The sequence below is a fragment of the Varanus komodoensis genome, unplaced genomic scaffold (genome assembly GCF_004798865.1).
Source record: "Varanus komodoensis strain SLA01 unplaced genomic scaffold, ASM479886v1 scaffold7_3, whole genome shotgun sequence".
In the NCBI taxonomy this organism is placed as follows: domain Eukaryota; kingdom Metazoa; phylum Chordata; class Lepidosauria; order Squamata; family Varanidae; genus Varanus; species Varanus komodoensis.
In genome coordinates this window covers 2807738-2830241 of record NW_025336480.1, presented here as the reverse complement: position 1 = coordinate 2830241, position 22504 = coordinate 2807738, and the positions used below count along the sequence as shown (strand labels likewise).

At 41.2% G+C, this 22504-nt stretch overlaps 1 protein-coding gene and 1 long non-coding RNA gene across 2 annotated transcripts in view; one reads left to right on the top strand and one right to left on the bottom strand.

The window, feature by feature from the left end:
* LOC123035829 overlaps positions 1–22504 on the bottom strand; it is a 45633-nt gene that overhangs the window by 3839 nt on the left and 19290 nt on the right. The gene's annotated exons all lie outside the window — the stretch shown is intronic.
* NEURL1B (neuralized E3 ubiquitin protein ligase 1B) overlaps positions 1–22504 on the top strand; it is a 57496-nt gene that overhangs the window by 25599 nt on the left and 9393 nt on the right. Inside the window, exons 2-4 of the mRNA XM_044454452.1 lie at positions 13146–13706; positions 19920–20627; positions 21902–22027. Of these exons, the coding sequence (XP_044310387.1) occupies positions 13146–13706; positions 19920–20627; positions 21902–22027 (1395 nt within the window). The remainder of the gene's footprint in view (positions 1–13145; positions 13707–19919; positions 20628–21901; positions 22028–22504) is intronic.

Sequence of the window (22504 nt, the reverse complement as noted above, 5' to 3'; positions counted from 1 at the left end):
CCTGCTGTCTTTCCTAGGACAAGGACCCCTCCTGGCTTTATCACATGCATTCATCAGTTTTATAAGCTCCTAGATGCATACAGTCACAGCTCAGTACCTTGTTTGACTATGATAAGAAGCACCATTGTGGAGGTCATATAAAAGGTATTGCTTGCAGGGTTTGAGGTGTCATAACTCATTCAGACATGTTGTTTTCCACTTGATGCTGTAATCCCGTGGTGGTGACCATGCAGTGCACCACTGATGAATCTGCTCTCACTTTGAATCTCAACAGCATGCATGCGCAGTTCACCTTTGTACAAAGTGACCTCTAGTTTGGGTCAACAAGCTTCTATCTTTCATAGCAGTTTTTCAGAATCAAGTAGAGCAAGAGCAAGAAAGATGGATGAAGGTGGCAGGCGTAAGTGAATTTTGGTCTGTTCCAGTACTTTTGTGCAAAACATGATAAAACCAGCTGCCTAATAGATAGATGGGAACCTTGGAAGCTGTTCTGATTTGCTGTACTCTGTCACATCCATTTGACACCAAAATTCTTTTGCTCTTATATTTACTTCAACAGTAGAAATTTTTGAAAGGCTGAAAATAAAAGGCAGAGAACTGGAAGAAAACTTTGGCCATGGTTGAAGAAAAATGTACTGTCACCTAGTCAGGCAATTTATCCTACTACAATTAAATCTGCCTGTCATTTTCTAGACTATACTCATTAATATGCTTTGCATATATGTTACAACACTGTGGATCACTGGAGTCAGGCAATGATGATTATCCCAGATTGTACCAAGAAGAAGAAATCCGATACACAGTTTTCCCACTTCCTTTCCCCTAAAAGGTACCTATTTTATTTCTAATGTTAGGTTTTATTCCAGGGGAAGGGTGTTTGAATATTTCATAATCATCACCATCCACTTGTATTCAGACTGCAGTTCTATGAATACTTCCTTGGTAGTACATGTAACTGAACTCAGTGAGATTTTCCTCTTGGTAGGCATACAGAGAAATTAGTTGCTTTTCAAATCTCAGTTATGTGACAGAGTGATTCTCACTTTCATTAGCTACTATGATACGCTGTTCCTGAATTCTAAATCCCTGCCATATTTTGAAGTTAAAGCCAAAGAAAGAATATTCAGGGAACTGTCATTTCTCTAAAAATTAACTAATATCAGTCTTTAGCATTCCATAACAAAATTGGGTTAAAATATTGTATTAAGCATTAAATAGAATGTTGTATTAGCATCCAAACACTATTGTACAATACAAGGTGCACTCCATCAAATAAAGGGTAGGTTTTGGCCCACATTGGTGATGCTTTGCAGCTGTTGCCTTAAACATGGCTTAGGAACTTCCCTGATCTGACTCATTTGCTCCGTGCTTCTCAGTGCAGCAGGGAGGCCCAGCTACAAGCTTTACTTGGGGGCCTTCCTTCTCAGGGTGTTAGCAAAACTGTTGACTTATTCCTGTTGAGGCAGTTGGCAGTTGTAAGGCAGTTTTCAGTCAATCACCTAAGTTCAGTGCACCTTGACTAGGGGCAGCCCCTTGGATACCTTTTAGATACCACTTCTCTCCAACTGGCTGACTTTTCTCTATCAGGGCAAGTAGTAAAGAAGAAAACAGGCATTTTTACTGAGCGGATTTCCCCCCCACACTTGGCAAGAGACCTGGTTTCTCCAACACTGAGTTGGTCTAAAAAGATAGGCCTGGCCTAGCAGGCATTTAAGTTCAAATTACTATCTCAGTGTCCCCTCCCTCTCTCCCTTTCCTACAGCAGTGGCAGGCTAATGCTTTTGAGAAGTACTTTAAAGGGGGAGATGCCAGTGGGGGTCTTTTGTTTGGCATATAGCATTTATCCAAAAGAATGCATACTCACAAGAAAATGATACATATGTGTTGTGCATGTATACCACTACAACTGTTCTCAGTGCACACAAGAAATTGGCTCTTTCATCTCCAAATCTTGCAGGATAATTTGATCATTGCAAGATACCATCAATGAACCCTAAAGGCACTTAGGTTGCCCTGAAGCTGTGTTAAGAAAGGTCAATACCTCAGAAGAGTCTGGATGCTACACACAAACAACAACTAAGGACACACATCTGTGTGTGCTTCCCATGTTTTCCAAGCCCTTTTAAAATACTCAGTCCTGAGATAAAATGAGATAATGCAATCCTGCGTAACTTATTTGCAATGACTTTCTAGTTTTACTTTTGGATTAAATACTTAATCTGCTGCTGGGGAAAGAAAAGCTTCATTTGAATTAAAGAGTTATATTCTAAAAGGACATAAAGTTCAGAAATAATGCAAATTTCTGAGACAAAAAGAAGCAGGAATCAGAAAGCAAGGTGTATAGGTTGGCTGTGATTCAAAGGAGCCTTCCATCAATAGAAACTCACTTCCATGCACTTGTACAAGGCAGCCTTCCTAAATTCTGTAAAGTCCCTGCTCTCACAGGTGTCTGCTGCATGTCCTTCCAGTCAGTCTCTTGATCCTTGGACTTGTTTGGGGGGGAAGAGGGGGCTGCAGTGTGGAGGTGGGATCAGGAAAGGCCTGATGAGAAAGCAGAGGTCTGTTCATGTGCCTCTGGATTCAGCCCTATAAACATCCTTATGAATTGTATTGTCATTCATTATAACATGCTGTTACAATAGTGTTTTGGGAATGATGAGAAGGAGGGGGACAGCTGTGAATCTGATCTAAAATCTTCAGTTAATGAATGTCATAATCATTTCTCCTAGCCACTCTGTACTGATAGTTTTGTGTAACTTGCAGAAGACATTAGCCTGATAAACCAGAATTCTAAAGAATTCTGGTTTATCATGAGCTAGGCAGCATGGTTTGTTTAATGTGACATACTAAGTGGGAATGGGGGCTTATCTCATCCTGGGTAAGCCAAGGTGATCAGCCATGCCATTCTTTTAATTCTGGCTTATTGTGTGCTGTGCAAGCATGATCATTAGATAAAGGAAGTGAAAGAGCCAGAAAAGGAAGTGGGGAAACAATAAGTACTAACAATAAGAATAGACACGTTTTTGAGTGAAGTAATTTGCTGTTGTCTGTCTTGTTCTTATGTGTGTCTCTGAGTCCTGACAACCCTCATAAATGTCCTTTCCAGCCCTGCTCACCTCGAATTTCAAGGCTTCCTTTGTGCAGTCAATCCATGTCTTGCTTGGTCTTCCTTTCCTTCTTGTCTTCCACTTTCCCTAGCATGACTGTCTTCTTCATGGAGTTTTGCCTTCTCATGATGTGAGAAATTATTTATTTACAGAATAGTAATTCAGCAATTTGTGTGTGTTGACAGAGGGAGGCCAACAGAAGAGAGGGGTGAGAGAAAGAGAGTTTGCTTTTTGCAAAATGGGTTACTGTTGGTGCAGGAAACTGTAGGTTCAGTGCAGTTGTTAGCATGTTGGGGCTAAGTCCCCAACTCTGCCTTGTGCTAAATCTTTGGGCTGTTACTTGGTCATTGTAATTAGCCACTCCTGCCATGTTAGCCACCTTGTGGTGGTGCCTTAGATAGTTCCTCAGGTTGCCAAATATATCCCCTGTACCCTCAAAACTGCCTGTTCTTCAGGAAATGAGTAACAGCTGAGCTTTTATTCAAACAAGCAAGAATCCTGTGTTGATTCTAGCAGTGCTTGGATGAAGGACGTGCTATCTTGGAATGGTGCACTTTCAGAATGTATTCGGGTTATCTGAAAGTAATCACTTTATCATGAGGAAAATGAGAAAATTATGGCCATGGAATATTTTGTCACAAACCTTTCCTCTAGTGAGGATTTTAAAATCACTATCACTTTCAGGATTGAAAAAAGGGCTTGCTTTGTGTGCTTTTGTTTGCCAGAGAGGGCTATTTGCACATAGCTTTAGTACACACCTTCAGTGTTCTTTCAGTTTTGCTTCTGACACAAATAGGGTTAAGGGATGCTCCATTAACAAGGGTGGCATGACCCTTTACTTACTTTCCCTTTCAAGGGAACAGTTCTATTGTGCAGTGCCTTGTAATGGTGGGACTGAACTTTGCCTTTGTGTAAACTCTCCCACTGCTGAGAATGAGGCTGTTTTTATTTTTAGAGGAACTACCATGCACTAAGTTTCGTTGCTCTAGGGCATGTCATGGGGTAGATTATTAAGTTGGTATGGAAAAAAAAACATCTAGTCACAAGTGAAACTCATGAAATCTGCTTGGAGAACAACCCAGTTTACTGTTCTGCATGCTGTACATAAGGTCAGTTGCTGAAAGATGAGGCTACAGGAAAGAAATAGGTGGTTATGTTTTGCTGTGCCAGAAGGAGAATAGTTCAGCACTTAAGTGAATCCAAATAGTATTTTTATGTGAAAATAAGGGGGTTGATGTAGTATGGGTACAGAATAAAGGTTTCATGGAATAGGAATTCTTCTACAAATTCTGTGAACTTTATGGTGTGTATAAAATTCCATTTCCTATCATGTGGCCTCCTGGTTCCTGGCCCTAAATTGTATGGAATTTAACTTTCTCTGAAAATCTGGGTATACTGTACACCTTTCTAGCTGGCAAAGTCGCTCTACTGTTCTAGGGTTTTTTTCCAGCCAGTTAGCCCATGAGACAGATACAACCCCTTGCAGAACACAAGTCAGCACTCAGTTAGCCAAACTGTACACTTGCATATTTCAAAACTGTATAATGTGAAAGCAAAAGAGCTTTCTGGTTGCCCTCACTGAAAAGGACAGTCCCAGTGCCATGAAGTCCTCTTTCTCAAGCCCTCTCTCACCTTAAAAAGAAGTAACCCTCCATGTATGTTTCTAAAAATCTAAAAAAATTCAGTCAGTCAAATCCAGAAGGGAAATGATGGCATTAGAATCTGTAGCAAAGTTAAGGCTGCATTTTCTGTTTCCCATACAGAAGGCAGTTTGAAGTTCTTAAGAGGGAGAGTATCCACCGAAAATGTAGCAACCACCCAGCTATCACAATTGATTCACATCATTTGAACAATGGGTTCGCAAAATAAAATGTGCTTTGTATAAGATGATTTTTTGAAAGTTCTCATATTTCTGTAACATTCCTAGAGTGTATATAAAATGATGGTAGATCCTGTCATTTGTTCTCCAGATGTCACTGAATTATATTTACATGTAAAATATACCTGCTGTTCCGTTGCATTTATTTTTGGATAGCTATTAAAGGTAAGGGTGCAATCCAGTGCCCCCTACCTTTGATGCACGTGACACTTCAGTTCCGGAGGCTAACAAGTATCCAACCCACAAAGTAAGAGGCGGGGTGCTCTTTGCTGCCACCACCACCCCTTGTACCCTGTATTTCATCAAGAAGTTTATTTTTGGCCATCTAGATGAAGCAGCGCAAAGTGGGAGGGAAGGAGCCTGGGGTGCTGTTTTGATACACTGCAAGTGGTTGGCTCAGCCTCCTCACCTCCTTGGCTTGCCCTTTTTCCTCTCCTCCAGGGCCAGGCTGTGACTTTGAAGAAGTAGCCAGCAGGACCTCAAATCTGGGACTTCAGATAATCCTGTGGGTCCATCCAGACTATGTTGGAAGGTTATAGGACTTCATCCTAAACTTCACACTTTAAAAAAGTAACTGTTCTTAGGAAAAGTTGCAGCAAAGTCCATTTTCTTTCTTGGAGCTGATAACAGTGAAAGCTGAAGTCTTCAGGATTTTGGATTTTACGTTCCCTATTAAGAGCTCTGCCTTTGCCTGCGGTGATTGGAAGCATCAATACCACTTGATGTATTTTGATTTGAAAGTAGTGAAGATGAAGCGCAGCATCTAAAATGCGTCTGAACTTGACACAAGGAATATATGTTTTTCTTACATTAAAATAAATGAGCCCTTTTAGGCCCAATTGTTTGCTTTGAGCATTGTTTATAATAATCAATTTGAAACAAACCATGACATCCATGGTTGCATTGTCCACTAGGTTCCAGTAACTCAAGGCCTAGATATTGGGATGAATTCCGATTGCTCAGAGAGCTTCATGTTACAAAAAGGGCTGCATTGTCTGAGACAAGGAATGTGGTACTCCATAAAGATGGTTTTTGGCATTCCTCTGCTCAGAACTGTAATATTCCACTGCTTTTTCCACTGCAGAATATGTGCTATTAGAAGTACTTCAGATAATAAATGTACATTTTCAGTAGTGGTCCAACAAAGCCTGGAAGCTCTAATCATTAAGGATTTGATCTCACAATTTTGTATTTCTGAAGTTAAAACTGGAGCAACTGTCACCAAGGTGACACCTTTGTTTCTTCTCAGTCTTGCTGACTGTCCCAAAGTTATTTCCATCTATGCTTACACAGTCTGTAGAGACTTTTCATGCAGTACTGTTCCATAGGGAAGAAGGGGCATTCACAGGAGGCGGTCTGAAAAGAGCGAGGAGGAGAATACTGAAAAGGCACTTTTTCCTAGAGCAATTCCATAATTATAACCTTACTTGTACGTTCTCACTATCATATATTCTGACTTAATTAAAACCTCTACAGCATGTTCATAAAGGGAATACAGGACTCCACTTGAAGTACTATTTTAAACACGCAGGAGAGAACAAAGTAAAATGAAAAGACGTTAAACAATAATTGATTTGTGGGAACAAGCTCTGAGACTTGTTGATAGGATTCTCTGGCGTGTTTGTCTCATGAGCATTATCTTTTAGCAGAATTGGGCTTGCTTTCCATCTGTGTGAATGTGTCCCAGGACTATAAGAGGGTATTAACTCACCAGGCTATAAACTATGGCTCTATTGAACTGGGTAAAAAACTAGAGTTGCTTTGGACATCTTTTTACACTGTGCTGATGGTTAGAGTTCAATGTTCTGTATAAATGACTATTTTTAAGAATCTCATATTAAATATCTCATTTTTTGTATTTCATATCTCATTTTTTAAATTTTCAAAATGTTATAAAATGAATTTTCTTGGGTTAGTTTATACTAAGAAATAACCCTTTCTAAAAGTTGGTTCAGTTCTCAGTCCAAGTTAGAAATTGGATGCCTTCCCCTATATACATAGAATACACTCTGTCAATGGAAAGCTAATTTGGAATCACTTCAGGAAAAGTATCATTGATTTGAAAAAGCCCTGTGAGATTGGCCCAAGGGACTGCAAAACAATCTAGATGAACCAGAAAATGTAATTGCCATTAAATGAATTTGGATTTCAAAGCATTTGTTATTATATACAAGACACTGGTAAGAGTCATCTTGAAAACTGCATCCTCGCCATTAATTTCTGTTGCAAAAAAATGCAAGTAGAACTTAGCTAGTACAAAGACGACCTACAATAACTGTAGGAATGCAGCACCTATCCCTGACCAGAAACTACAGAATTATTACTGTTGCATTACATTTCTATACCATCTGTAACCAAAGCGATCTGGGTAGTTCACAAAATTTAAGTCACCCATCCAGATTTTAGCCAGGCCTGACCCTGCTTAGTTTTCAAGGTTGGGCAGGTTTAGCACTTCAGGCTATACATAAGGATGTGGGAATGAGGTTCTGTTGTACTTGCTAAGTTTTACTTGCATACTTCTGTAACGGAGACAAGTTCTTACCAGGTCTGGTATACATGAAACATCAAGGTTTTTTTCTTTTGGAGGAATGAGCCTCCATTTTAAATCCACAGAAATTGTACATATGAAAGGTAGTACAATTTTCCATTAATTAGGCTGCATGGAGTATTCTACTTCCTCTCTTAACATTCTTAACAATAGATTTAATTCCAAAAGACAATTGTAGGCAACTATAATAGGCTAAGCTTTCTGTTAAGAATTCCTTCAGCAATGTAGGAAGTTGTAAAACTTTGATTGCTGATGGCCCACATGTGGACTGTAGTTGCTGCTGTAATTGAATGTGTTGCTCCCCACACCCAGTGCTAGACAGTAAGTAATATCTAGGCCCTTAATACTGAAAATGGTATCTCATGAATGTCATGGGGTTTGATCAAGGCTCTGCCTTCATCAAGATGGGACCTTCCAAAAGAGGAAGCATTCTACTGACATAAGTTCTCTGCACCCAATTTCAGGTAGTCCTTCCTTCACCTCATTCAGCATGGTCTCCTAAGTAATGCTAAGAGAAGGAAGGGCAGGTGAGTTAACTTATGTTAATAAAGTTGATTCAGCTGAAAACTGGATCAAACCTCTGTCAATTTGCAAGTAAGGCTCAGCGCTGTTCACGCTGCATTTGCTGATTTAAATGTTATCCCAAAGTGATGTGTTAAACTGCCATATGCAATGTAATGTAATCAGCAATGTAAGCACCTGATCCTTTGCCACCTGCTGACCCAATTGGAACTATAATATGAGGTACCAAACCAAGTGCTGATTAGTCAATATGACTGTCAATTCCTCTTCTCTATGACCTGTGAATGGAAGCAATTAAGAAATTCACTGGAATGAAAATGGAGTTAATGGACTATGCTGGGTTTTGATGCGTGGGCATAGTCTTCCCTTCCCTTCCAGGCTAGTAGACCTGCAAAGCATCATGCCAAAGAAGATGTTTGATGTGGGATAGACTTTTCAGTGTTCTTTCCTTGCTTTACTGCCTCTCCTGGCTCAATCCAAGTGCTTTATTTTTATCAGAATAACAGACAGGTGTTTGTGCTAGTAAAGGATGGCATTATAAATAAATTATCCATTCATTTCCTTCTGGATAATTTCCTATTGTATAATCAGAACACACTTTCCTGTGTTGTTTTTTAAAAAATAACCTTTGGCTGGAGCATCCTGTTCATAAGCTTGGAATGAAGGTGGTAGTTTGGCTGTACAAAAGCTTTTCCATCTCATTTGACACTACCAGGCAGTCTCTTTTAGAATTCTCCAGTTTCATCTATTGCATAAGTAAATAAGTAGAAAATTCTGCATAATAATTGTCAGTGTAGTAAAATTTCTCCTCTTGAAGTTCTTCTCAATTAACATACTTCCCTTCTTTGCTTCTTTCCTTTGTGTATGGGGCAAAACTTGTTAAGTCTATGTTTTGAGAGCACCATCTGCACAACTTAATACTGGTCCGTGCATTGCTTGAAGATAATGAAATAATTTTGTATATACAAAAGATAAATTTACTGAAATGTTTCCCACTGTCTCTTTCTCCAACAACCATTTTGTAGCAGTTGTAGTCTCTAGTTGATCTGCTGAGGAGAAAGGAAGGAAGACACTTTGACAGGAAGATGCAGCTTTAATAACTCAAGTGACAGATTCAAAAATGCTTTCTCTTGCAATCAGTGCTAGTGGACTTGGCTTGGATTGCAAAGGAGCTACATCTCTGGACCAAATATGTTGAAGTGTGTGAATACCAAATATGTATTGTTCATACTAAAGAAATAACTGGGAACAGGTTGTGGCCCAATTGCAAGGGTTTATTTGTTAAAAGCCTTAATGCATTCATGTGGTAGTCTTTGTTTTTGAGTTCTTTGTCCTTATCATGGTCTTAATTGAAGTTTATGATAAAGTTTCCTTTGTTCAGTGGAGTAAACATGCTGAATGCCTGAGAATATTTACTATTAAGCTTATCTATGAGTCACTACTCATTAGTAAAGTGTGTACTTCTGTTATATCTGCTGGTCCATTCATTCTTCATATCTTTGTTCTAATGATAAATGCAAAGAAAAGAAATACCTTAAGAGTTTCAATTTCTGTATTGCTGCTACAGATAAAATTGTGGGCTTATGCTATTCCCTTTTTTTAAAGTTCTGAAAAGGGTAGGTGTTTCACACCTCTCCATATCTGGCATGAGTTAGGTGTTAATGTAAGGAAGGTAAAATTCTCAGGATGCTGCGGCTGTGAACAATGTATTTTCACCTACACAAAGTTGCCAGTGGTTACAGGTCTCCAGGCTCTTCCAAGTGAAATTCTTGTGTGGGAAAGGATGGAGTGCGGTTTACAGCCCACACACTTCTCTTGGGATGCTCCCTCCCATGTTTATTTTTAGGTTTTCTGGTCCTCTTGCTTTACTCATTTTGGAAAGTTTTTTCTTAAAACATATCTGTCATCCTTGGCAGGATGTTTATATTACAGGCATACCCATGTAACCTCTGGAGGGGCCCAGCCTTGTTAAGAACTTGCTCCAGTGGTTTCATTATCAGGCTTTTTTGTGATTTTGCTTTGTTTCTCCAAGCCCCTCGTCTTGCACCTTGACAAGCAGTTTGATCTGCAGACATTAGCAGGCTGTAGTACTTGCATTCATGTTATGGAAAGCGTCATCTGGTGATTTGTATAGGTCAAGTTGCGGTTAGAGACATGGGAACAGGCCAGTCTGTTTCTTTCTAGCCAAGCAAGCCCAAGAAATTTGAAGTGTAGGGGAGAGACAGATCACCTAACCAAAAGGGGAAACTGGTGACTGCGCCCCATTGCTCTCTGTGAACTCATTCACAGACTAGTATAGGTAAGATTGGACTCTTTAGGCTGCCTTCACAGAAAGGTATAGATCCTATGAAGTGCTCTTGAAAATATGCACCCGGGAACATAATGTTCAAGCAGGAATTTAAAGAAGGAACATACAAGTTTTAAAGCAAAATAAAAAGCAAAGGAATACTTCTTAATGTTGGGCAGTTTGGGGGTGGGCATCAGAAAAGAACTGAGCATCAAGGTAGAGAGATTTTAGCTCAAAAACCGAATCTTATTTGGATGGGGTTATTCTGAATGTTCAGAGCTGCAGAGTTTATTACTTTGCTTGCTTGCATTTTCATTATTTTCAGCTACATGTCTAATCTGGGTTTGCAGCTTTTAAAGGGATAGCATCTTCAGTCTTCAAAGTAGCTGTAACTCTTCTCCCACTTAATGCCATTTCATTGGTATTGAAGTTCCTTACTATGATGTCAGTAAAATATATTAAAGAAACACCAGTTTCTCCAAGTGTTGAATGTCATGCCTGGCATCTCTGGAGAAACACCTATCAGTACAGTCATCCCAAGCTTTATATTATACGGACCAAACTTAATTATTTTGTAGTGAAAGTCTGTTGCACAGTCTAAGCAACTCTTAGTGTTAATATTTTCCATTGGTGCCTGTGAGTGGACTGTAACTCTAGAAAGTTTTATTCTTCTTCGTGGTCTCTGTGCATCACACAAATGGGCTTCTGAGCCTGCATATGGCCTAGACTGGCAGAGAGTTGCCTTTGTGCCCCAGCATCAGAATGGCCAGTGCAACTCCTGGCAGTGCCAGCCCACGCACCTTTGCAAGATGTGTGGCCGTGGCCATATTGGGGTCCTAGCTGTTCATGCAGGGGTCCACCCCTGTTCCAGATCCATTGTGTGAGGTGGGGAATTCATTGTGCCATGTGGGAGGACCAGCTCTGCTGGTTGATAGTATTGGGCAGGTGATAAGAGGAGATGGAGATAAGCAGGTACTATGACAGGGCTAATCATAGTATTTTCTTTCTTTAATTTATCTCAGCTTGAACCATGTTAGAAAGTTTCCCTAAGGCTCTCCCTTTATAGTTGAGTGTCTAAGGTTGAAGGAGAGACCTGTCGCCACATACACATACAAGACTTAACTGAAATATGGAAAAGACTTTTTGCTTCCCTAGCCTTCTTGCTTCATACTGAATATCAGAGATACAGTAAAAGACGACGACGAAGAACTTTGCACAGAAAATGAGCATATAGGAAAATAGGCTTATTCAGTCACTGACTGTATGTGGAATGTGAAATGGCTGTACCACGCAACAATAGAGAACCCGTGTGATGTGGTCAAGAGCATGGGACTGGGGCTCAGGGGATCTGAGTTCTAGTCCCCACTCAGCCACGGAGCCAGCTGGGTGACTTTGAGCCAGTGGCAGACTCTCAGCCCAGCCAACCTCACAGGCTTGTTGTTATGGGTATAAGATTGAGAGCAGGAGGAGAATGGTGTAAGCCATTTTGAGTTTATAAGAAAAAAGCAGAATATGAATCTAATCAATAAATAAACAGTTCTAAATATAAAGTTGTGTAGTCATGGAGTTCTTATGTCTGAAGTCATAGTCTCCCTTATGTCAGTGAAGGACTTTATCCACTGAACCATACTGACTGAACTGGGTTGTTCATAAAGCTCAGCTGTACCTACCTTTTAACCACCCCCTTCCTGAAATCTCTGCTAAATTAGAAGGAAAGGTTGGTAAGATGGGTGAAAAACCTGCAGGAGGAGTGTATCTGTGTGTGTTGTCTTTCAGCTATAGGAACATTTGGCAAGTGGCTGTTTGTAATGGCCAATGGCTAGAATCTAGCCACTGAAACAGTAGAGCTGTTTTTGGTATGTGGTTTATTAGGCCAACACCTTTAATCTCATCCTGAGGTTGTTGGGTTTTTTTAAAAAATGTATATGCCATTCATTAAAAATAAGGGAAACAATTACTGAATAGTTGCCATTACGCTGTTACTGCTATAAGCAGAAATCATAGGTAAGACCTAGAAAAACAGCTTCACACAAGCTAATTTTTTCATAGATCCTACATTATTGGAATGCTTCAGATAAATCCAGAAAATTAAATGAAGTTTTCTTCCTTCCTTCCTTCCTGATTTTTAACACTGTTCAGCTCTAAGCATCACATTTTGTTAAACCCTGTAATAGAAAATACATCTAATTTATATGGAGGCACAGCTGCAGAAATCAAGGTGCCACAAAAGAAGAGTGTTCAGAATTTAGGCCATCATCTAAATGTTCAAAGCAGCTGCAGTTGAAATTCAGTTTTTAGAGCTACACAGGTAGATACTATTTACGTGTGATTTATGCAGCAGTAAGATCAGGGTGTCTTTAAAAGATTGCCACGTATTTTGTTGCTTGCATTTGGATGTCCCACTTTTTGCACTTTTGATAAGAAATGTAGTTTTTACCTGTTATGGTGATGGCTGCATTTATTTTGGTTTCTTTTTGTAATCCTTATATGCTACTTAATAAAATTGCTAAGTGACTTTTAGCAGCACATCCATTTTAAAACTGATTCCAATAAAGGACTGGCCCAAGGTAATGTTCTTTCTGGGCCAGAAAAGGGTTTCTGTCAGCAGGATTGGAAGAACAGGACGTATCTAATTTTTGCCCAAATAAGAATGAGATTGGTGGAAAATTTAAAATCTAAAAGCAGTCCCTCTACTTTGTAGTAGGTGGAAGAAAGCCATATTCCTATCATTGTAATCTAAATTAGAATGGCTACTTTAAATGAGAAATTCCTAATAATGCCTTTTCTTTTCTCTTTCTGCAGACACCAGTCAGCAGTCCCGCTCGGTATCTCACAGGCCTTATTATACCCTGCCGAACAGTAGCCATGAGAGGCGGTCAGTCCTTGCCATCACTGAACCTCCACGATTCCACTTTCAGGCCAAAGGGAAAAACATACGCCTGGATGCCCATTCTCGCAAGGCCACCCGAAGGAACAGTTTCTGCAATGGCATCACCTTCACCAACAGGCCCATTCACCTTTACGAGAAAGTGCGGCTCAAGCTGGTGTCTGTGCACCATGGGTGGAGTGGCGCACTGCGCTTTGGCTTCACCACTCATGATCCCTCACAGATGAGTGGAGATGACATACCAAAGTATGCCTGTCCAGATCTGGTGACACGGCCAGGTTTCTGGGCCAAAGCTCTGCCGGAAAGATTTGCACTAAGGGACAACATCCTGGCATTCTGGGTTGATCGCCATGGGAGAGTATTCTATAGCATTAATGATGAAGAGCCAATTCTGTTTCACTGTGGCATCAAAGTCTCTGGGCCTCTCTGGGCACTGATAGATGTCTACGGAATCACCCATGAAGTGCAAATCCTAGGTAGGTTACATGTTCTTTTTCAAACTCTTCTCTGTATTCTGTCTTTTCCAAAGCCAGTTAAATGCTCACAGAGAAAGCCCATTGAATTGCTGGCCTGTGTGGTAAGACAGGTACATATTACTGGTCTTAGGCTTTGTGGTTTATCTTTTGGCTGATTGTGACCCTGTTGCAGAAAACCAGAAGGAGCACAGGAGGTGTGACTGAGGAAGGTCCGGTCCATCCTTGTTTCAGGTCCTTTCTTCTCTCCCATCTAGCTGTCTTAAGCAATGAAGCTCGAATGAAATGGCTGCTTATGGTGGAAAATGTTCAGACTCAAATACTAAAATCTACTTTTTTGTTTGCATCCAGTCACTTTTATTTAGTATTTTTGCATCCCTAAATGTATTCACTTCCCTTTGGCAGAAGATATCCTTGCAAAATTCATGGAGATTGATTATGCTGCAAGCAAAAAACAAGTTACATTAATATATATTTTTTATTTTTCCATTGGCTTCTTGATCCCTGCTGTAGTACTGCATGTATTTTTAGAATGTTTTTCTTGTGCCTTTCTCTTAGGGATGGTAGAAGCTAATCACTGCATGCTTGAAGCATAGAGCTTCCATCCAGCTCAGCCTTCTGAGAATCTCACCAGTCATTTTGAAACAAAACAAAGCCCCTTCCTCACTCTGATGTCTGAAAAGAGGCCTATTTCCAGCATTTGACAGCATGATGTAGTAGCAGAGACTCTGTCAATAAATGTGCCAGTATGTGCAGACTGGTGTGTTTAGTATGAAGTAGTTGCACTTGTCTGCCATTTTAGTCTTGGTACACATAGCAAATGGTGATGCAGAGTCTGTCTCAGTTGCTCCTCGCGATGGCCTCTTCATGTTTACCTATGTTAATAAGCCACACAGAAGATTAAAAAGCCTGCTGTCATTGCACCATCTTTGCAGTGGGGCAATAAAAGGAGTCCCCACTCGATTGGGTTTCTGCAGTCCAACAGCTAGCTGTATGCAGAATCTGTTGCCACCATAAGGAGCGATGTGAAGCAGCTTCTGTACCGCTCCTTCCTGTGATTTGTTCTGTAGTCTTTTACTCCAGGCTCCTAATGTTTGGTTTTCCTCTTTCCATGTCAGCTGCCATCCATGGGTTCAGTTGGTACTTTCTGCTCAAAACTGCAGATGGCATTTAAGATTGCTGCCTTTATCCATGCGTAATGTATGCACCATGGGCAGCCCCTTGTTGCTGACAACTGCAGTACAAGTTGTAGGGTACATATGAGGAACATGTGCTTGCCATTTCTACAACCAACACCGTGCATCACAAGCTGGATCACAAAGGAAGCATGATCTCAGTGGAAATCTGGCTTTGTCTTAGCGTTTTTGGATATTGAACTCTACCATGATTCTCCTATGCTGGCAACAGATTTTTAAAACTTATACATCTGAACCTCTTTTTTTATGCCAGAAACTGTGGGCATCATTTGCCAACTTGGCTCCATACGGTAGACTCCTTTGATCAAGCTGCAGATCTGTTGAACCATATCCTTAGTATGAACCAGCCTTTAAGTTTGAAAATATTGTGTATGAGTGATGAAGGAGAGCAAGCGGGAGACATGAGCCCTCCTCCACTTCTGTATTGGCTCCACAAACTGGTGCGTGCTGTGGCCCACTGGAGCGGTATGACTCATCCTTGAGGCATGTCCTTTTTTCTCCCTCTTATTTTATATCCACTATCTCTTCTGAGGACCACTTAGACCCTCTCACATTACATTCCTGCCCTATCAGAGTTTTTAGAAAGCACATTACCTAGACACCAAGGAAACACCAGCTCCTCTGCTTATCAGAGAACTCCAGTGGGGATGGCAGTGTCATAATTCTCTTTTTAAGGGTTTGGAAACTTTTCCAGAGTGTTGGGTTTTTTCACCTTGAATCTCTCCCAGGCAGACAAGATGCTTATTGCTCTTAATTTATCACCTTATCCCACAGAGTTCAGGTGATAACTTGGCTTTCATCAGCCTACCTAGAAGTACATCTCAGTAAACTATGACTGTGGACTTATTTCTGTCCTTACAGACAAGCCTTTTCGTATGTGCTTACAAACCACTGGGCATCTTGGGTGCTGCCTGTGACATAATCTACTGCCTTAATTGTTCTCAGAAGATGAGCTGAATACATGCCTCAGATATCCCATCGGGCTATCTGAACCAAGCTGCCACATCCACCCGGCTTGACCTTTCTGCATATATCCTTAACTTACTGCATATATCCACAGTTCTGCAGTTCTTGTAAAAGGAAGTACTGGGCACTCTTACGTTACTCTGAGCGGGATTGCAGAAGAGAATTCAGTTCCGCTTATGATATCGGCTTGGTGCGCTATAAAGGACATCCTGGGAGTATCTGCATGCCTCTGCAACCCACCCTACCAATAAACCATGTTGGGCTGTTCTGAAAACAACCCACAGTGCATCTGGCAGGCAGTTGGCCTCACCATGGCTTGTGCAGTGCCACTTCTTTCTCAGAGTACCTGCAGGTATTTCAGGGGACACCACAGCAAGACCCCCAATATGATCACAAGCCATTTTGGCATGTGGCAACTTCCCCCCTTTATCTCCCCGCCGGGAAGAAAGCTGGCTTTCATGATCCCTGTAGGATGGCCAGTAACAACCCTTCAGACTGGTCAAGTGGCACCTCTGAGGGGCTGTCCATGGTTGCAATCTCATATTATTACTTATTTTTGGACCCATTAACATGCACAACTATTTTCATACTTTTAGAAACATTTTATTAAGCTTCCACAAATACACAATTGTGTACTTACAGAGGCCCCATTACAGAGGGGTAATATTGAGGCATTTGCTAGCAAAGTGCAGCAATTACCAATTTGAACATTGACGCCCAGAGATGCCAAATAGCCTTCCCCCACTGCTTTGGTTTGACAGCTGTCAAAAGGTGAGCTATTTAGTGAACTCAAGGGGGTGAGTGAACTGTGCTTACAAAGGGAGAGTGAGTAGAATCCACCCACCCACCCCATTTGTAGCAAACTCTTCTTGAGCAGAAGGGGCTGAAAGGGGCATGGGCATTCATGCGCTGGCAGTGGCTCAGGCGAGCTTGGCAAGAGTGGTGGGACAGGGGTTTCCACTCTTGCAGGGTGGCTTGCTGGCCACTTCCCAGTAGCCGCAGTGGGTTTGGTCACCTGGGTTCAGTAAACATGACAATTCATCATATGTATAATGACCCATACAACAAACCATGAGATATTGGGATGGTTTGTTGCCCTGAAACAAGCCATCTTTTAGGAAACATTCCAAGTTTGTGCAATATATCAACCATCCCATGGCTTGTTATCCATGATGGGTTGTTGTGTCATGTGAACACAGCCAATGAACACATATAGTTTAAAAGACAAAAAGATGTACCTTGTAAAAGCCAAGAGGGTAGGGTTCAGTCACGAGGGAGTACATACCACAGTTTAGGAGTGGCACAGGAAAAAGAGATCAAATGTTGACGGACTGCAGCTCCTATCATCCTTCACTATGTCCATGCTTCTAGGATGGTTAAAGTTGCAGTCCGACAACCTCTGGAGGGACACACATTTCCCAACGGTACAATAGACAGAAATGCTGGTGGAGTTCCCCTCAAACTTCTATAACTCCCATTTATAATTTTATGCTGAACAGAAACCAAATTGGAATTAAGTGTGTTAAAACCAGTGAATACTTTTGATGTAAAGTTCTCTTAACTCTTCTGGATTGTGGCCAGAGTTTGCCAATTGTTTTCCAGTCTCAAAACCACCCTGTGAATAGTAATACCACCAGTTTACAGGCAGACATCTAAGAGGAACTGTCTCGTTCTCCACAGTTAGTCGTTATGCTTTTCTAGTTTGTGTCAGTATCTTGAGGGGCGGGGGGGGGGGGGGCACAGAGAGAATCCGGAATATAGAAATGTGGCCACAAGACAAAGTGCAAAACTGCTCACTATGGGCAAATAAACCTCTTGTTTCAGTTATTCAGATGGTGGATATGAAGCATCTTATTTGCTCAGTTTGTTTAAACTGAGAACCCAGTCTTTCTTTATTTCTTTAAATACTGAGCTAGCTCCCTGGGGGCCCAGGGCAAGGGGGAATTGCTGGAACATCCCTTCTTAGACTCCCATGCTCAAAAAAAGCTGTGTGGTTGATTATCATTTAAAGAAAATTGCATGCCCAATTCTTTTGCATATTGAACTGACAGTATTAAGTATTTGAAACTTGTTTCAGGAAATCTCACCTTTAGGAATATCATTTGGGGTGGATTTAAATCAGGCACCTTGGTTTAAATCAAGGTGATTTAATTCAGCAGCAGTAGCAGTGAGTCTGTTTAAATCAGGTTTCCTATTGCTGCTAAATTGCTCACTAAACCGTGTTACTTTATAAATAGAAATTATTTACACTTTCATTCTTTCAAGCAGGTTTTATATCTTTTTGTCTTTAAATTATTCTCATAAAGAAACTTTCTAATGACTAGTTTGAGGTTAAGAGAAAAAACTCAGAACTATTTTCCATTGAACTCACTGGGTCTTACTCCCATGCAAGTGGTGATAGGGTTGTACCCAGAGTATGGAATTACACTGGACAATTTTGTCTTCTCACTTTTTTTCTTAGTGCTGTTTCTTTCTGTTTGCCTCATCTTGTCCCAACTGTGACTTCACAGATATTTAAATAGGAAATAAAAATGAAATGCCCATGACTGATAGGTTGAAACAGGATTTGATAGTTACCAGACAGACTAGAACAGTTTATTTTCATCAGCTGAAAATGAAATGTTTATGTTTGCAGAAGGTGTATGTTTTCCTATTTGAAAAATAATCACATTAGTTTTTCACTTGGTTAGAAAAAGTCTCCTTTGTATGTATCTGGTAGAGACATTCAGCTTAAAAATTAACTGCATGGATATTTATTTATTTATTTTATTTAAAGCTTTTGTATGCCATCCCATTGCTATATAGCCTCGGGACAGCTCACAGAAATAAAGAAATAAAATACAAATACAGTTAAAACCTGGAAACACCCTGGTTGCACAATTAAAACCTATAAATATTAAACATTGTTAAAATATTGTTTGAATAAAAAGGTCTTAGCCTGGCACTGAAAAACAAATAACGATAACATTATTATATTTGGATTATTTAAAGTTTACCTTATTATTTAAACAAACTTGGTATTCACATTAAATGTGAATTAGTATTCATGCAAACACATTAACAAAACAAAAAATATTTTTCTGGCATCTTACATTTTTTATCTACCTTGCTCTTTATTTATTTAGTAGCATTTCTGTACCACCCAGGAGCTAAAGCTTCATAAAAATGCTCTGTTGATCAACTTTGCACATAATGCTAATCTATGTTTGCATTAACCCATGGTTTGATGCCTCTTCCAGAATCTGAATATTTTAACTCAAATATTTAACTAGAACCACTCACCCCATTTTTCATGATCAGCTCTCTATAAAAGCAAGCGCAATAGAATGATCTGCTTCAAGCTTTTCTGCCTGTGGACAGGAAATGTCTGTTTTCTTGACATCTGATGCTGTCAGATAGGACACGGTTTGGGGAGAAAGGCTGTTGCTTGCTCACATGGCCAGTCAGTAACAAAGAGTCTAGTGTGCTGTGAAACATTTTTAAAAGGTCACTAGTGCTGTTTTAGCATTGCACAATGTATTATTAATTATCTGTAAAGTGATTAAATGTACTCTCTTTCCAGTCTCTTACACTAAGAAGGACTACAAGAGGAGGACTGAGGGATAGGGCATGGGAAGGAATATTTTTCTTGCTCACTATAGGACAGAGTTCGCAAGATCGAATAGAGAGCAGAAAGGAAACCTGTGTTCGGCTCGCTACTCCCTTTTGCTGAATTTTGCAAACTCTGTCCTGTGCAGGGATTCCTTCCTTGTCGTAGACTGGGAAGTCATTAATAACAAATGGGTTAATGGGAAGGTGCGTCTCTGACCTGTGAATTCTATGCTTCAGATATTTTCCTCTTGGATAATTTTGCTTGTTTTTAAATTGGAAACATAGTTGGACCAGAAGAGCAGCCTTTCTTGACCTTACTTTACTACAGATTTTCCCAGCAAGCACCAGCTGTGATGCCTTTAGGTGTGGTGATAGAATGGCTGGAAAAACAACTGTCCTGGCGGGGTGGGCCACTGTTTTCAGCTTGCATTGAACAGAGCTTGTCCTTTTCATTATCTTGCAGACGGCATGTTTGCTGAGACAATGACCTCCACCCGGCTCAGTAATGCTCGACTCAGCACCTGCCTTCCACAGAGCAGCCATGATTCGGCCAACTTTAACAACAATGAACTAGAGAACAATCAAGTGGTGACCAAAATTGCCAATCTGAACTTGAGTCGTATGCCTGCGCTGCCAACAGATAACCACACCATCCCTTGCTGCCCAAGCAGGCGACAGCTTGCCCAAGTGGTGCCTGCATTTCTAGACACAGATCTGCGTTTCCACCCCACCCATGGGCCTGACATTAACTTTTCTCAGGACCGGATGTCTGCCTGCACCAACTGGCAAGAGAGCAATAGAACTTTGGTGTTTTCTGATCGACCTTTGCACGTTGGCGAAAGCCTCTTCGTGGAAGTAGGACACCTAGGGCTGCCGTATTATGGAGCCCTTACATTTGGCATCACTTCTTGTGATCCAGGTACTTTGCGGACAAATGAGCTCCCAGCGGATCCAGACTTCCTTCTGGATCGTAAGGAATATTGGGTGGTTTGCCGAGGGTTCCCAGTCCTCAATAATAATGACATCCTCAACTTCATGGTCTTGCCAAATGGAGAAGTGCACCATGGAATAAATGGGATGAACCGAGGGATGCTGATGTGTGTTGATACCTCACAGTCGCTGTGGGTATTCTTCACGATCCATGGTGTCATCAATCAGCTCAAAATATTAGGTAAGTGAAACTGAACAGTACAAAATTATATGAACGCAATGATGCTTGCAAAAAGCTGAGAGCTTGTTACAGACATTTGGCGATGCACCGTATTCCTGTTGGCTTCAATGGGCCATTGCCTATCAGCACAGTGCCCTGATTTTATTGACCAATTAAAGCCTCGTTGGCTTAAGTAGTAATGTGCATTAGCCCCACTGAAGCATCGTTTTGTACTTGGAGAGCTGGGCAAAATCTGATAACTGTGCTGCATGAGCACTAGCCTACACTGTTTTTATGGGCCCAAAAATCCAAAAGCCCAGGAATGATTGGGGTGGAGGCGATCCTGCTCAAGGTAAGGAATGAGATAGAGATATATGTCACAGCAGTGCTGTAAGTACCTGCAGTAGTCCTAGCATAGTTCCCAAGATACAAATTGTTCTGCAACACCAACACTCTTGTATCCTTCTGGTTATGCCACTTTAATGGGCTACTTTCTCACAGCAGAGATCAGTCACACGGCTCCAGATGGAAGGTGCCATTGCTTTGGAATTGGAGATGTGGCAGTTGTTTTAGCTCAGAACATAAGAATGGCCTTGCATGATCAGCCAAAGGTTTGCCTACTCCATCAGTCTCTTTCCAGGAGTAGCCAAACAAGTCCTTGGGGCTTGAGCATGTCTGCCTTTGACATCTGGCACTGTGAGAGGTCCAGCCCTGAACAAGGAGCCTCTTTAGTCATTCTGCCTGTTACGTTTTGGTAGGATCCTCTCTCACTTGGTTGCATCATTGTGCCTAGGAAGTCCACTGCAGTTTAGTAACCTGCTTTCTTTCATCCGGGTGACTCACTGTGTGTTTTTAAAGGCCATTGTAAATGCCCTTTTTCATATAGCTAGGGTGAATGCTTGTTCAGAAGGAGAATCAGGCCCTTTTTACAGCAGTGTTTTCCTGATAAAATGCCAGTTTCACTCAACAAAGGGGACGCAGGCTTTCAGTCTCCTGCTGGGATGTTGCCTGTCAGGTTGTGGCAGACAGCCTCTAACTAAGCTAGTTAGGAACAAATGTGAGCCTTATCAGTGCAAACAATTAACACAAGCTTGGGAACAAAGAAAGCCTGCTTTCTTTAAACAAATCAACATGCTAATTAGTGCAATGTAATTGGGAAGCCAAAGTCATTTGTAAAGACTTGTGGAGATTAAACAGATGCCACTCGCCCAGGGTAAATGCAGTCCAGCACTTGGTGCTTCAAAGGCTCCTGCCCCATCCCTAAAGCTGACCAAACCCGTATGTTGTATTTTCAGGCACCGTACAGTCAAGCCCTGCAACTGTCTCTCCCTCAGGGTCACCTGGAGGTTCACAGTATGACAGCGATTCAGATATGGCTTTCAGCGTGAACAGGTCTTCGTCAGCTTCTGAGTCATCTCTAGGTAAGTGGCCCTTTGCCCATGTCCTCTTTGCATTCCATTTTCATCGACATCGACACATCCGGTACCTTGGCTAAGAAGGATGAGCCCAGCCTTATGGACTGGCTCTTGCCTTGCCTGAACTAAGACATGCTGCGGTTTGTACACCCTGCGTCGCTTGTTGTGAGAGGCATACCGAGATTTCCTATGGTTGCTGCTCAATGCCCTGCTGGATTTTAATGCACACAAGTGTTAAACCCAAGAATCAAGAAGGGAGGGGGCATCCATTCCTCTTCCTTTGAGATAACTGGAGCCTCAAGAAAGTAAAGCAACTGGAGCACTGTATTGGACACAAACTGTGACATAAGAAGCAACATTATTCTGGCAAGCCCAGTTGCTCCCAGACAGCTATATGTGGGGAAGGTGAGTAAGTGGTTAGTCTTTATGCCAAGACTGCTCGAGAGCCATTATTTAGGAAAGCCATATCATATTCTTCAGAAA